Genomic DNA, 17,137 nt, shown 5'->3' with positions numbered 1-17,137 from the left:
GATGTTAATTCCCTGGAGCACCTGGAGCACCCATTACACAGCCTCCTAGGTTTTTACTGCCCTACTTTTTCCAATGATCCTACTATGAATGAAGCCAATGCCATCGCTGGTTCTGTTCTTCACATCTCTTCTTTCCCTGCTCTTTGGCCCTCCCTGCAGCCATCCATGCCAGACCCAGTGCATCCAAGTCAAATGTGTGCTGGGGCCAAGCAAAATCCTGCAGCCGTGGCTTGAAGCTGACAGCCTGTGCAGATTTTCAAGCAATACTACAGAAAAAGCCAATACTTCCACAAATGCCTTATAAGAACAGGAGCAGAAAGAAAAAAGAAAAAAAAAAGAAAGAAAAAAATGAAGAGAAAAGAAAAAGTGAGCAAGTTTCATTAGACAAAGAGACTGGATCTGTCAGTAATGGAGGCGTTCCTGCAAGGATGTCCTGGCTCCTGCCTCGGCTCACAGGGAGATGGAGAATGTGGCAATGAAGAGACAAAGCACAGGTGCTCCCAAAAGTAAAGAAGACTTCAACTTTCGAACACTTTAAATCCCTTATCTAATACACTGGAGATTGATACAGGCTCTGTTTTTCAGGGATGTTTTGTTTGTGGAAATAATGAAGATAATTTTGAACCAGGACACGTCTCACATCTAATGAAAAGCCTATGAAAAAGTGTGCTTTACCTCAAGGCTTGGAGCACTGAGTTATTTGCCTTCTACTAGAGAAATAAACTTCCACTTAAAAATTTAAATACTTCTTACTGAGATTTTTTAATTCACCAACAGATTTTAATTTTAGGTTGGGCCAGCAGGGAGTTATTAAAACTGATAAAACCAGGCTCAGCTATATAGGCCAAATGCTTTGATGTCTGCAAGGTATACATTACACTTTCTTCTTTTTTAATCCTTATTATCTTTCTATTTGATTCTGACTTCCTGTAAAGTACTGAATTGCTGATAAAATTGTGTAAGTCAGCAATTCCTCCATGGGCACAAATGGACTGACCAAAGGAAAAAGAGCACACTCCAAGCACCAGCACTGCTCCTCCCTCTCCTACACACCTGCACTCCTTTCTCCCTGCAGGAAGCCAAGCAAGAACAAGTGAAAAACAAGTAAATGTGTGGATATTACACAAGGAGAGGGAAGAGAGAGAAGAAGGAAACGTTGACAAAGATGGCCTGAATGGAACAGCAGGGGTAAATTCTGTCCAATTCACACTCCGGTTTAATTCATCTCACAAACGGCCACAGACATTTCTAACCCGAGAGCTCTCTAAAACAAATTATCTTCCTTCCAGTGAAACGAACAAATAGGACCATTTGTCCCAAATGAAACTGCCTTCTGTATCTGAAGACAGAGCTCTCTGCAAGGTAGCCGGGGCTGCGCCGGACCTTAGAAGCTCAAATACACAGTTAATATCTATCAATTGATTCTGCAGCAAAACCATGCTGTTTATTATCTTCTTCAAAGCCACACAGAGATCAAAATCAATCTACAGTGTAAAGGCTGAAGTGTTAATGAAAAAGCAGCAACTCTCTGCCGTTTGACAGCTATCTCCAGTGAATACCCTGCTTTGAGGATAAGGGCATCACCACAACATAAGCCGTAATCTGGAGGAGATGGTATGTTTATTCCAAGGCATTTGTTTAAAGCTGTCCTGTCAACGCCATTTCCATTGTCACAGCCACCCAGCAGCCCCAGGACAAACACGTTCATTGCACATATTGCACGTGTTGCCTTTAAATGAAGGTCTCTTCAGGTGAAGCGTCAGACGAAGCACAGATCCTTTACTTTCACTTTAGGACAGGGGAGAGGCAAGGTGCAAGACCAGCCTGTGAGATTATAAGGAAACAAAGGCACAGGTCCCTCCTACAGCATCCTGGAAACTGATATGGACTAGATATTAGCCTCAGCACACCTAAAGAAAAGGAAGAACATATTGCCTTCCTCACGATGTAGGGACTGCTTATGTTCCAAGGACAGGCAGTGAATGCCCATCTGCTGTGAACAGGTGATCCCAAACAACACACTGACGTGTCTTCATGCCAAAGATATTTATGCTCTGTATATTGACACTTATTTGAATATCAGGATGTCTGCTGAGCCCTGGGAATAAAGCACATTTCCAAGGCTAAGGACATGACGATATTCAAGGAATGAGATTTTTATAAGGTCACTGAAAACCTGAAGTTAAAATAGCACTCACGTTTTTGCAGGGTGATGAATTCTCATGCTTCACAGTTCAGACCAACCTTTATCAGACATGGACTGAGAGGAGACCTCAGAGCTGCTGCAACAAGTGCTCCCACCTCCTTCCTCTGAGGCTGCTGCGGCCACAGCAGTCAAAACCCCTCTGCAGCGAGCACACACCTGGTCTGACACGGGGAGTATTAGGGTGCAAAATCCTTAGTGGGGTGTTGTTCATGATGGGAGTGAATGTGAAAAGCTCAGAACAAAAATCATCCTTCATTTGGTTTGTTTGTTGCTATTGTGTCACTCAAAAAAAAAAACAGACAAAGCCTTCTCTGTGAGCGGAGCAGAAGTCACCCTCCGTGTGCACAGGCCGAACCCACTGACTCCATTCTTGTCCCCAGGTTGGCATTTACATTCTTGGCTTTGGGAAACAAAGCTGAAAGCTATCAACTCTGAAACCCAGCACTCCACAGAAAATGCTATTTCATTCCTCACCCAGTAGGTTCCAGCCACCCCAGGGCCCACGCCAGCCTAATTTCCCAAACACCACGCTCCTTCCAGAAGCTGCTGATACAGTGCCACCTCATCACCACAGCCCACGTCAGCCCTCGGAGTCAGACTGTGAAACAAACAGGTGACAAGCTGAGGGTGCCTCAGCAGTGACAGATACCAAAACCTTTCCTACGTGTGCTCATGAAAACAAGTGAATGCCTCCAGAGCTCTGGTCCTGGGCATTGGCTGCCCGACCCAAAAGCATGGGAGCTTTCCTGGAGCTGAACTGCCATTCCCCTTTTTTTTTTTATCAGAAAGTAGAAGCAGAGGACGGACTCTCAGTAAATCTTTCACACTGCCCTCTGCAACCCAGCTGTCTCAAAGTTTTTATCAGCCTCCATTCCAGAAACAACTACTAAACTTGCTTTTAAATCAGTGAGCTTGAGTACCTTAGGTCAACAGACAGTGAGGAAGCACTTATAGCAGAGAAAACTCTCCCTCTGCTGCTTCCTCCTTCAAATTACATCTCTCTCCTTCCTAATGGGATTCATAACGTGAGGGCTTGATATTTCATGAAATTGGAAAATCACAATCAATGTCTTAATTGCACACCTAATTAAATAATCAGCATCACTAAAATGCACGGGCATCTGAGCAGAGATGAGCTGGAGGTGGAAAAACCCGGAATTATACTCTCGAAGTTGTAATTGCTTTTTTGATCAGGAAACCTGGGAAGGAAAGGCGGCAGATGATTTGAAACGTAGACCTCAAGCAGACATAACAGCCTTCAGGCGTGAAGCAGTTGAGGCAAGCATGAGAGATGTAAACTGGTACATATTTCTATCATAAATGCAGACAGAGAAACAGCAGGCTTATCTTGCAGCAGAGCAAAGCTAGGCTAGACACCTGGAAAAGCTTTAAATTGTGAATCAGCATGGACTGTCTAGGGGAGATACCAGATCTCCCAGAAGCTTTCAACAAGTGGTGATCAGAGATGCTTTGGAGGAAAATGGTCTCATTCCCTGAGGATACCACCCAGGTCTGACGTTTACTGCCCCTCGGTTACATCATTCCACCACCTGTCTCAGGTAGAAAACCACACAGTAACACACACACCAGCTAACAGGCATCTGTGTGCCTGCTGTCAGAACAGCCCCTGGTGTCAGCTGAGCACTGTCAGCCCTCGGGGACCACTGTCCTGGTGATAAGGGATGAAGTGTTATTCCCCACAGCTGGTGTACGTGGCAGCCCAGCTGTCTGCCACACCACAGCGTGCTTCAGACACTCAAGCTTTCTGTCCCACCTGTGTTCAGTGGAAAAGTTCTCTGACAGAACTGCTTGTGCCCTCTGCAGAACGTAGGTCCAACAGAAGAGGATATGGCCACAGCAGCTCAGCCCCTTTCTCTGTGCTTAGCTATTTTTTTTCCCTCCCACATTATTTCCGGGCCCGATTTTCTTCTTACTATTTAGTTCTACTCAACCTTTCCTACACGGTAGCACTCTGTGAGCATTCTGGCCGGAGGCAAAGCCCTTTCTCCCCTTCTCAAGAGGGTGTCCTGCTGCTCTTTGAGCAACAAACTATTTGTTTCCTTTGCATTGCTCAGTGAATGACCGCAAGTGTTACGAATTAAACTGCAGCCGTGCCCTACCGCGTCAACACTGTTGCATGCAGTGGATTAAGGAGTGCTTGTTTCACTCTTCACCACGTTATTTGATTAATTTAGACATCTGATGTTTTCATAGGACTCCCACAAAGTGAAAATGTCCCCATTAGAACTGAAGAATGAGGGCAGAGACTGGTCAAGACCTGTTTAGACATCATTTCAAAATAACAAAGATTTTTCAGAGTAGTTAAGTTTGGAGCACATCACACTCTATGCACTCTGGCTTCCAGGACTTCAGCTGCTGTTACAACGGTTCACTTCCAGCATCTGAAGTCATACAACCAGAAATGAAGTAATGGATCACTGGGAGAGGCAATGGGAAAACCCCTTCTCTAAAGCCACCACTACATGGCTTGCACCCGTGTGGCAGAACAGCTAATAACAACTCGGAGCAATAACCAGCTACTTCTGCTGACCCAAATTGCTTTTTTCGCTGCACTTTCCTCCCTGTAAGCTACCGATGCACCAATTTTCAGAAAGCATGGAAAGAATCTTTGCACTGCCTTTACCTTAATGACTGCTGCCTCAAATAATATGACTTTCTCTGTAGGTATGAATAATTTTGTACATTTATATTCCCTGCAGAAGACAGCAGTTGATTAATGAACCAAAATACTCTATAAATACTTGTTATGAGCCACATACATGTCTCAGTCAGACTCTGAGGACGCTGTTAGCGTGTGCACTGAACAAGAAAAAGGGACACTGTCACACTGTAGATGTGACAAAGCTGACTCCAGCAATCACACTGGTATTAATGAGCCCAGACACAGCTTCCACGTCTCCAGTAAAGGCATTTGACAGGCTCTGCAAAATGGGCCTAAATGCTGGTCTGGAAGCCCAGCCAGTCCACTCCCATTATCAGGAAGAGGCATGGGAAAGGGAGGAAAATCAATGCAAAAAAGTGAGAATATCTAGATTTAGAAAGACTCTGAAAGGGGAAAATAATGGCACCACAAACCAAAACTTGCATACGTAGCAGACTGAAGTTAAATGACTCAGAGGCCAATTAAGCCCTTTATCAAGGCTGCGATGGGGAGGACAGTCAGACAAATACTGAGCTGGGAGGCTGGAGGACCATTCCCGTACCCGACTCTGCTCTGTGGTCTCAGATCACTGAAGCCACCTTCACCAAACCTGAAGAGAAGTGGATTCAAAGACAGGAGGAGAAATATAATAACTGCATATTAACTAGATATTACTTACTACTGCGAGCTAAAAATAGAGTGGCTTAATTAGGATGAGTAACATGTATCTGTGTCACACAAATATGAAGACACAGTACATGCTGGAAATTAAGTCCCTTAAATTAGGCATAACAAAATCCAGAGTGAATACTCCAGGCATCTACAGGTATTTGTGTAGACAAAACTGGATCCTTCAAGAACCTTTATGAGATACCACAAAAACACAGGCGTGCATTTCAGGCTGCTGTGCTAACAAGATATGCTGAATAAAAATAGAAAAATTGAAATAATTTGCAGTAAAATTTAGCATTCTCAGTTTCTGAACAACAGTTTCTCAAAAATGTGCGTTATCTTGAAAGACAAGGTGAATACTGGCTCACCAACAAGAATAAAAACCAGATGGAAACATGGCAAAAGTAAAACTCATCTCTTACACGAAGTGATGTATTTTTTGTCACACACGAGAATACGTGAAATTCACTTACAGCAGTGGCCAAGGTGGGACTAAAGAGATAAATCAGGCCAAGGCTAAATCCGAATTCCCTTCTAGATGGATAGCTCTATTATTCCCTCCTTGGTACGCATCACAGATGTGTTCTGGTATTCTCTGTTGCTTTTCAAGCTGCCCTAAAAAATAATCTTCTAGCATTACCATTTAAAAACTCCTAATGAGCATGGGTTCAATTGCAACTTACTCTATAAATAAGCAACTGAAATCCCATGGGAAGTACAAAAAATCTCTTTATGGACAAAAATGTTTATACACCACAATGTATCTTCTGAAACTGCTACTACTTAAGCATTTGTCAGAAAACAAAATTATATCTCTGACAGGTTCATTACCAAGCATGAGACACTAATAAGCACTGCTCTTGAAGAACCCCTCTCGCTGTCTAGCATCCGCAACGCGTTCTGCGCAAACACATGGAAAAGTCACCCTCTACGAGGGGCTGCAAGATGATGTTCACAATTTCATTTCAGTGATGGTCCCTACTTTGCAAATACCTCTCCCACGCACTGCTGGTCATGCTCTGAAGCCCACGGGGTCCCACAAGGCAGCACAGCAAAGGCAGGTGGGCAGCGCGAACGCGGGGAGGCTGCGCTACGAAAAATAGTTACGGAGGCTGCGGTTCCGTGGACATTTCTCACAGCCTACTTTGAGGCTTCTTGGATGGCGAATTCTCATTCTTTGCTCCCACAGGCAATTGTCATATAGTAGCTTTTGTAAACAGAACCATTTTTAGATTCATTAGGAACAGAAAGGGCAAAGAAACCCACTTGGAAGCTGTTCATTAACGATTAGAAGAATCGCTTTCTGAGTCCTAGCCTGGGTTTGTTCATAACCAGCTTATACCCTTCTGTTCCTGCACTAACATTAACCTTTAGCTTAAATAGCTGTTCACTCGCCAATATTTACTCCCCTGCTCTATTAGCACATGGCAGCAACATCCACTCCCCACTCCCAGCCTGCTCTGCTCACTGAGCCGTGCTTGCCTGCTCCCAGCTCACGTCCTCAGCACCTCCCCTCCCCTCCCCTCCCCTCACTGCCCCAGTGTCCCCTCTCCCTCAGCTTCTCCGCATCACTTGCTGCCTTTTTTGCATGCCATTATCTCAGGAATATTATGGAAACACAGCCAGGTGAGACTTCGATGCTTTTAAGGGCTTAACCATGATCCCCCCATGTCACCAGGATGCTCCAACATGCCGAAGAAGAGCACGGCTGCCCACCTGTACTACACACTACAACCCAAAGGCACAAGGCCCCCCATACAGCAGGAGGTGCAACACCTACAGCTCCCCAGTAAATTAACATTCAGGCTTCTTGCAGCTTTACCGTGTACAGGTTTCAAATGAAACCAAAGGGGAACCAGCATGGAACCCTTTTTTAAAGTGCCCATGATTACGCTTCACAGAAATGGAAATGAATTTACAGCCTGAACCAGACTGGGCTCATCTGATCAGTCCGCCACAGTGTCACAATATTGTTCAGACTCTGAATATAAGCACACAGTAAACAACTTGGTGGTGGCCAGGATACAGGTTAAAAAGCCTGTTTGGATGCTACAATATCTAGATGCATAGAAATCTGATGCATATCATCTAGAGAAGAGTTATCTTCCAACAGACAGCATTTATTTGCTGTATCACAAGACCTTTGTGTGGCTTGAATTCAACAAATCATTGGCACTGACGTGTTGGGGAAAAAAAAAGTTACTCTATTTCTCTATTTACATACTAAACACCATCTAGAACTAGAGTCCTGATGTCTTCAGGCGAGCATTAAGCATATATATAGTATTTTGACCTGTAGATGATGATTTTGCAATAGGGAGAATAAAAAAAGAGAAAAGTAATCATCTTAGTTAAATCCAAGTGCTCAGTGCTAGAGGATTTCCATTACAACAGTCCTTACACAGTTCCAAAAACTCGCTCAGAAGTGTGCACAGCAACCCTGCCCCACATCTATACAAGTTGTATAACCATGAAGGTTGCAAAACAAGGCAAAAGTGAAAGGAAAACTACAGGAAAAGAGAAAATCATTATGTACTACACTCATTTTCTGATCTATTGCCTTTTTCTATGACATTATGATACTATTCAAAGCATTTGCTGACATTGCAGTAATAGTTAATGCCTCTTTAACGATGTTCTCAGCCAGTCCTGTTGAGCTCATCTTTACCTCAAGACTTATGCTTTGTAAGCCAAAGCCCACTGCTATTTCTCCAGTGCAGCATTTCTTGTACAGATTGTTTCAGAAATACACAACACTGGGAAATATCCCCTCCTCCCACACAGAGCCTTAAAAATAAGAGTGTGAAGTCTGGCTCTCCCAACAGCCAATGCTATTTTTAATAGTTGCATATGTGGCAGGTAGGAGTCCCCCACCCACCTCTCCCTTTGCACCCCTATTCTGAGCAGGAGGAACTGACTTCCTCCAATGCTAGATGAATATCTCCACTTTCACTGCTTAGCAGCACATGTAAGTGCAGGTCAAGGTGGCCAGGATGCTGCAGGCTCCTGTGCCACATCCCGCATTAGACACAAACCTCTGTCAACAAGAGCACACTGCTATAAATCCTTCTGTCTCTAAATGCCCAAAACAAGGAGTAAAGAGGGAAGTTTTGCACGTAGTGGTAATGGCTGTCTCAGTTCTAAGACTTTCAGTACTCAATCTTCAGGCACTGCTATGCTGTTAAGTGGACTTTGTTCACTGTCCAAACAGACAGGGGTTCCATTTTTCCTGAAGGTTTCCGACAACTGCTGCACCAAGTCCTGGGAAAAGAAAAGCTCTTGCTCAGTGAACGATTTGGAGAAGTACTGATACAGACCTGAATGCAAACTGGACAGCAGCAGGCAGGGGAAAAAAACACTTACTGTAGTTCATCCTGGTTCTGAGATGCTCAGTGCACAGCAGAGAGTTTCTTTTGTCATCTCCAGACGTCACTTGTTTCAGACCAACACAGAAATTCCTGCGATCAAATTGAGCAAAATGATGCTAGACACGAAAAGGCAGTGTTTCTGGGCACACTGTCTAATTGAGAACCTAGGTACAGCACGAGACGTAAGGTCAGTCATCCACATTGCCAACTCATTGCTGCCACTCATCTTGATCTCCGCTCAGCAGCAGTACAATCCCAGTGGAGGGGAAGGAATGTGAGACAAACACCTTTTCCTTCAGAAAACACCATCTTGTCAGAATCAAGCCCTGTACCACAGGATTCTGATGAGTGTCTAAGGGTGTATTTCTGAGGCACAGGATGTCTAAACAGAGAAGGGAGAGCCAGGGGAGAGGCACTGCCTAAACAAGAGTTACAGCTTAGCACTCAGTGCATTGCTGTAAAATGTGGAAAGCCTAGGTTCAAATCTCTGCATTGCCTGAATCCAGTATTTGCATGTGTGACCTTGTAAGTCACAGGACAGGAGCACATTGTTCAGGGAAATCTGATTACTTAAGCTTAATGTGCAGTGCACAAAGTAAATGGTATCTCGTTGTGGAGCATCCAGTGCTTCTAAATATATCCTAAATGTTGCTCAAACATCCTCCTTTTCTTGCTAACGTCAATGGAATAATCACTGGGAGAGAAGTAAAATGCACATGGATTTCCCTTTAAAGACCTGACAGTTATTTTGACTTGTAGATGTGTGGAGTTTACAGTACAAAACTAGAAAAGCAAAGCTTTAGTCCTGAACAGTACCACAGATTGGGAAAAGAAAGAACAAGTCAGGTTTTTTGGCTTCTCATGGACATTAACTCTGGGTCTTGCAAGTCCACAGGAGGCTTTCAATTACAAAGTAAGATAGCATGCCAGGAACAGTGATTATGCACTCCTATCTAGCCAGCAAGTGGGAACTCTGCTTCCACTGAAGGGGACAGATGTCGCTGTGTCCCAGTGAACACAGGCCTTCAACACCCAAATTGTATTTTAGCAAAACTGAATGCAAGTGGAGCATTACTGCATTGATATGCTAGCAGAAGCTCACAGAAAATCTGGTTAGCAACTAAACAGACTTCTAGCTGCTGTGGTCATTATGAAGAGCATTTCTGACCAGCATGGTACTGCACAAGAGGTGCATTTATCTTAATTTTAGTGCAATTATTCTAAAAAGGGCAACCCTTCTGATTTTTCCTACTGGTAATAAGATTATCAAAAATCTGCTCAAAATCATAACAGCAGCATTAATGAAGGCACAACACTGTTTTTGTGTGCATGCACACAAACAACTGTTTGCTATAACACTGAAAGTAAAGCAGGCTGAAAATGATAGTAGGTTGCAGAGAATCTTAGAAATGCTAAAGAAACATACATTCTACTCCAAACAGATGTGCAGACATCTTATTTAAGACACTAGGAGATGAAGGAATGTTTCTCTTCTTTGACCAGAACAAGTCAGCCAAACCTTCCTTGAGAGGGAAGCAGCTAAGAGACAGCAGACACAGGTTGTTAAAGCAGCAGGGAATCACCTTGCAGTAAAAGCTGCCTTGGATAAGCCAACAAGGGCTTTGGGAGATTCCACAAGATTTGCCAGCGTGCAAAGTGAGATGCAATAGGTGGAAGGAAGATCAGAGCATGGGGAGATGCTAGGAGGTTGCCACTACTTTTGTATTTAAATGCTTTCTGAATAATGACTGCTGTGTAGTCTCTAAGGAGTCTGAAAGCCATTTTATAGATAAGATACATGGAAAGCATGTGACAGCCATTGCAAGCACACCTTCATCACATCAGTGTGCACTGCAGCCAGCAGATCTTTCACTCACACCTTACAAACACAGAGCTGCTCTCCTCTCCAGTGCAGTAACAGCCACCTCCAAAGCACTGCGACCTACGATCTGCCATGCTGATACTGCTGAAAGCTAAAGATAACCTTCATAAATACCACAGGTAAAAAAGAAGGCAGACCTCTAACTGGAGGTGTAGCTTCTTTGTGTAAAGAGAAGTTTCTGGTAACTCTCTGGAAGAGTAGACAGTGCTTCAGTTTGCTTCTTTGTCACTGTGTGGGAGGCTTTGAAAATGCAGAGCTTACTCATCTTCACAGGACTGATAAAAAGACACCTTGGCAACAAAGCGTTAGGGGAATAAAATGTTGAAAGTAAACTACTGCACGGACTGCACAGCTCCTAAGAGGTGCAGAGGGATGGTTACCAATCTCCTTGTTATTTGCTCAAGGCAGGTGTTTCCTCCATGGGCCACCTGGGCTACTGTACCACGCAGCTTTGCTGCTAAGAGGGCTTGGATTCACATGTGGGGAGATCAACAGCAAAATGATTGGTATGAAATGACATCTGTAGGAAGAAAAGCCAAAGTAGAAATACTGCTCTGATGACTTCGGTTTTGAAACAGAAACAAGTAAATTGATGCATTTAATCTGACATAAAAGGGGAAAATAATACACTTCTTTTTTTTCCTCTATAAACCAACTCTGTATAAAGCGGATAAAATTCCCGCTTACACACCCTCCTGCAATATTTCTAAGTGCTGAAAGTATTGGCAAGAGATGCAATTTGATGGTTTGCCTGACTCTTCCTTCTTCTCCAGCCCACCAATTCCTCTGTATTACACAGAACTCGGGGTCAAATGAGTTTAAAAGTCAAAGGGCCGCATCCCTAGCTGAAGGCCATTTCAGTTAAGAAGGGCTGCAAGTTGAAAATGCAAAAGCCACGTGTTTGTTGCACTCCTGGAAAAGAAGCTCCCACAAACTGCAGCAGAAAAGCTATCAGCTAATCCGTCTTTGTAGACCAAAGTTCTAAGTGTGAAGGTGAGAATTACTGAGTCATTCCTCCCAGGGCTGAAAATCCTAGTTTGATTTTGGCATAATTAAGTTTCCTCTTCAGAAACACAGAAGGAGAAGTAGCAAAACAGCAGAAAATAAGAAAACTAAGCATGCTACCACGAAGCTTTTTCAATAAGCGTAGTTACAAATTTCTGGGCTATTCTGTAACTGTCAAGTCCTAATTAAAATACTACATTTCTCTGACTCACGGTGCTGTAGGATGTATGTACATTATTCACATGAATATTAATCTTTTCCCAGGTAGGAGGCTGAGTTGCTCAGGAGATTTATAATCATGTCCCATGTGGAAACTGATGGCGTGGTTTTTATTTCACATTTCATCAGGACCATTAACAATTAAGAGCCGTAAGAATCATTTCTGTAGCTTAACGTTTGAGGAATCCAATACTTGAGAGCTGCAGCTCCGCGAGTATTAATATGAAATAGCATCAAGCATTGAGGGAGATGAACAAAGAAAAGAGCTGGAGGCACCACTTTGAACATTAAGGGCTGAAGCAGCAGCTGGAAGAAAATAGGGAGATAGTCCTCTTGAAAGCATCTAGGTAATGACAGAAGATGGAAAAATGTTAATATGGTGATCAGATAAATGAGGCAAGACCTTTTCTAATTACCAAGAGAATCACCTGACACATTAGGCTATTATCACAGGGACCTTTAAAATCCTGATACCTATCTGGATAGTCTGCGTTTGTACCAATGACTTCCAAACAAGATGCAGAAATGAGCTGACGATGCGTAAGGTGCAGAAGGCAACTAGCAAAGCAGCAATTCTAGGCTTAAGAGAAATGACAGACACAGAAATGAGCTGAGGATGCAAACAAATCTGAGAAAACTGTGACAGTTTTCCTGGTACCTTGGAAGGTAAGGACTGAGGCAAGCAAGATGAACACTGTGTAATTTAAAACTGCAACTAAACTCAGAAAATCTGTAGCTGGAACATGTGTGAAGAGAAAGGAGTTAGGAAGCTGTTAACAAAACAGTGTTAACAGACATGAATCATGAGCTACCTCAGGAGTCGGGGAAGGAAAGGAGGTGCACTGAGAAACCAGTTCAAACGCACCACAAGTTCTTCAGGGGTTTCCACCCTGAACTACAGGTATCGTCCTGAGGAAGTCTGCACGGATGAACAGGAATGCAGATGGAAAAAAAATCAAAAGGACAAAAGTACAAAATTAAACTGCAGTGAACACACGGTATGACCCAAACCACCACGGCTACTACTTGGAGAAAGGGAAAGCCATCATCAGGTGGCATCTGGAACATTGGACACCTTAATTGTTTCAGGCCTTCACTAACAGGAACAAATGCAGCCAGACAGCCAATAAAATTAAAATGCTGTTGGGTTTGGTTTATTTATTTTTTTAGCGGGAAAGAAAAAGAAGTTTAGCAAGTTAGGAAAGAGAGTGCAGTAAAGGAAAACAAATGTGGAAGCATGACAGGTCGTTATTTCTGAGTCAGATGGCCCTGATAAGTCCTCAGGTCACTACGCTGCAAGACAGTCAAATCACTGAGTGCTAAGAGCTTGAAAAACAGGCGATGCACTTAAAAACTGGAAAAGGGCACAGCAGGCACTTACGCTTAAAAAGATAGGAAGAGGTGGACCTAGATAATTATGAAAGAGCTAGCCTGACTTTTTTTCCCTTTCTGGGAATTAAAGAATGGAACAAATCTCTTGCAACATAAAAAGGAGAGATGTAACAGGGAGGATGGCTTCACCTTGAATAGAGTTGTGTCAAATGCATTTAACTTCCATCTGTGACAATGTAAACTAATCCAAGGGGTAGTAGAAAGGAAGAGGAAGTTTTACACCCTGAGGTCTGAGTGAAACTGCTAAATAGGTACAAACACGTTGGAAAAATTAGATTTGGGGCAGCCAAACTCAACGCATGAAGCAAGGTAGCCCCCTGCTCTGATAGCACACAGCCTGCAAGCCCGAGTACTGCACAGCTTTTTCACATACGACCTGAAGGATTTGTAGGCATAACAGACTACAGAAGGATAGACAGCACTGAGTTTAAGGAGTGGAAAAAAATCTGAAAGAACAAGTGCCAAGCTATATACGGAACCACAGAATGTCAGGGATTGGAAGGGACCTCAAAAGATCATCCAGTCCAATCCCCCTGCTGGAGCAGGAACACCTGCACCAGGTCACACAGGAATGCATCCAGGTGGGTTTTGAGTATCTCCAGAGAAGGAGACCCCACAACCTCCCTGGGCAGCCCATTCCAGTGTTCTGTCACCCTCACTGTGAAGTTTTTTCTCATATTTTTGTGATTTACAGATCAAGTCCAACACAGATATAGGCTAGGGAAAAACTGACAAAGCCCCTTCTGCAAAAGGGGTCTGAGCTCTAGAAAGCATAAGAGGCTAAGTATGCATCAGCAGTGTTAGTCTGTGACAAAAAGACACGACCAGAGCAGGACACCTGATGTACTGGGATATCAGGATCACAGCCTGGACCACAAAGTCTTCCTTGCTCCATAATGCATAACAGCTGGCTCTCAGCTGGATTTCTACGTTCACCTTCGGACACCACACTTCAGAAAAAAAAATGGAAGAAAAAAATACAAGGGCTGTTTAGAGACGGCCTAAACAAATGACAAGAAAAGGCTGAAAGAGTCCATTACCAAATACAAGATGAGCAGGTGGGGCTTGGTTCTCTCCTTGGGGCAGCCTTTCACTATTTCAGAGAGGACTATAATCTGTTCTGCTCCTTTACTGCTTGTCATACTCATGAGAAATGGATTTACATGGAGAAAGCACAACCTAAAGCAGAGGTTAAGAAAAGCCTTTGCATGGTAAAGACAGCTAAAGCCTGGAGCAAGCTGCTGGAATGTTTCAGTACTTCTGGTTTTTGTTTCAGTGACAGCTCAGATCAGTAGTTTTTTAGGAGCAGTCAACACAAAGCCAATGGAGACATTTTTCTGTCACAGCTAAAACAGTGTTTCTGCTAATAGTAATCTCAAAGCATGAGTTACTTTAATTTCAGCAGAAATACGAACTTCTGATTGATGTTGAACTACCCCATGGATCCTCCCCCCATGGACAAAAAGATGTTTAGGGAGAGGTACGACTGAACCTCTTGTCCTTTCTAGTACACTTGTGCACATCTTCCTGCACTGGCACAGAACTGAACTTTTTTGCCTGCGTGACCTACGAAGCAACAAAAGTTCTCTTTTCTCATGGATGCTGGTAGTATCTTAAATTTCAATGCCCCGCTGACCATTCTGATCTAAATTCACTCAAACAAACTAAGCACAGCAATTGTTAGTCAGGAAAGAATTTACAGTCCAGATGAGCCAAGGGAAAAGCCATACCTACTACAGCACTTCAGGAACTTTCCCGAACAAAAACCCTGCCTTCCCCAGAATTTGCAAAAGATCCAGTACAGAAGTTGTTCTGCCACTGACAGATACACACTGTAACATTATTTCTTACAAAAACAAATCAAGGAGAAAATCAATATAAAAAAGCAGTATTCCCAAATGGATTACATTAACTCTGCACTTTGGGTAGCAGGCAATAGTTTATCATCTACAGAACATGAACACACCATATGTTCTCTTTCTGTGAGCACGCAGATAGATAAAAGCAAAAGATTTTTATTACTTAAAAAAAAAGCCATGAAACTTTTGAGGGATTAATCGCTGTTTTCTACAACAAGAGTATTTGTGCTGTTGAAGAAAATGTCACAACCTTTTCCTTTTGACTTCCCAAATCAAGATTATTTATTTTTAAATGCTGCTTTCATGAGATGGAAATACTAAAAGTTATTATACACCCACTTTCAGTTAGTATATATAAAAATATTTGATGTAAAACTTCCCAAGGAACATTTTCACACGACAAATAATACAGATAACTCCCACCAAGCTAACAAGCTATCCTCAAGTTGCCTTGAGAAGCAGCCTTCTTTCTCAGCTGTTCATCATGAGCACTGTAGCCCAACCTGCTGGCAGCATGATGCCCAGCACTGCTGGCAATGCAGCTGCCTCTGCCTCATGCCATCACAGCAGCAGCTGTGCCCCAGCAGCCCCGGGTGCACACCCATCACCCAGCACCAACCAACAGCAGAGCACCATTAACCTTCCCTGCACTGAAACACGGGTACGGCACCCAGTGCAGTGCTAACTCAAATTATGGCAAAAGGCTTATTGACTTTGATATGCTGGCTAAACACAGCCCGGTGAACAGCAAAACGTCTGCAGACTTGCCAGGCTTTTCAAGGATGAAGCACAGAAAGAGTTAAATTTCATCAAAGATCTCTGACGAACACCTTGAGACCTCACCAAGAATTGCAGTCACTGCCATCAGACCAGCCTGATGTGTTAGTTTCACAAAAACCAGGTCACATATCCCACTTGTTCTATGTTTTTGATGGCATGACAAAATGGCTTCTGACATGGGAGTGTGTTTAAAAAAAAAAGGGTGCCACTGAATTCCATCATGTGGAAAAAATGGCACTCACTGACATCCACTGACACTTGCTGAACATTTATGGAGATCAATCAGTGGATGTGAGCACAATGAGGCTGTGGGGGGGGGGGGTTTCAGCAGTGGTGACAGCAGCAGTGCGTCACCTCTGCTGGTGCAGATCGTTGCAAGTGCAGCATGCAGGCTCTTACTCATCAATGGTGAAAAGACACAGTTAATGGCAGTGACTGAGTTGAAAAAGAGCATTTTGTAGCAGAGAATTTGCTCCATTAAGTAGTGTTCCTGTGCTCTTTGTATCAGTTGCAGTTTCCATGGAAATAATTACGAAGCAGTACTTTCAGAGCAACCTTTGTAGATGTGGTCCTAGACAATTCCTCTTCACTCAGAGCAGCCCAGGCAAGCCAAAAGGCTGAACACCCATGATTTACCCCCAAAACCTTTTATTATTACCGTTCACAAATTCGATGCTAATTTCTCTGCTTCTGCATCTTTTCTGATCATTCACCTCTAGTTCCAAACAAAGACACCAAACTGATGGTAGAATTAAATAGCTCTAACACTATCAAATCACGCTGCAGCCCTGTACAGTACTTGAGACTGTGTTTTGTCTGCAAAACATCAGAATCGTAACAGGAAAAAAAGAAGTGAAACTTTCAGCCGCATATCTAAAACACTGGAAGGACAAAGAAGGCGTGAAGCAATTCTCCATCCTACCTCTTGAAGCTGCATTCGAACTTTGTTAATGGCTCGAATCCAATGGGCTCTCGCTGGAGAAAATGGTGGTGGTTCGTTGTCACCGTGGTACCTAAACAAGAAACAAAATCATTATATGGCAAATACTCATCTGTAACATTGAAGATTCAGCATGACACAGTGCATTTGCA

The 17,137-nt window shown here is 43.3% G+C and overlaps 1 protein-coding gene across 1 annotated transcript in view; it reads right to left on the bottom strand.

The window, feature by feature from the left end:
- The window catches only part of UNC13B (unc-13 homolog B), a 209,332-nt gene that overhangs the window by 111,245 nt on the left and 80,950 nt on the right, over window positions 1-17,137 (bottom strand). The window contains exon 11 of the mRNA XM_046905963.1: window positions 16,968-17,058. Coding sequence (XP_046761919.1) covers window positions 16,968-17,058 — 91 coding nt within the window. The remainder of the gene's footprint in view (window positions 1-16,967; window positions 17,059-17,137) is intronic.

Source organism: Gallus gallus, chromosome Z (assembly GCF_016699485.2).
Source record: "Gallus gallus isolate bGalGal1 chromosome Z, bGalGal1.mat.broiler.GRCg7b, whole genome shotgun sequence".
NCBI classification, from domain to species: domain Eukaryota; kingdom Metazoa; phylum Chordata; class Aves; order Galliformes; family Phasianidae; genus Gallus; species Gallus gallus.
The sequence above is the reverse complement of the archived record's forward strand: the minus strand, read 5'-3'. Positions and strand labels throughout refer to the sequence as shown.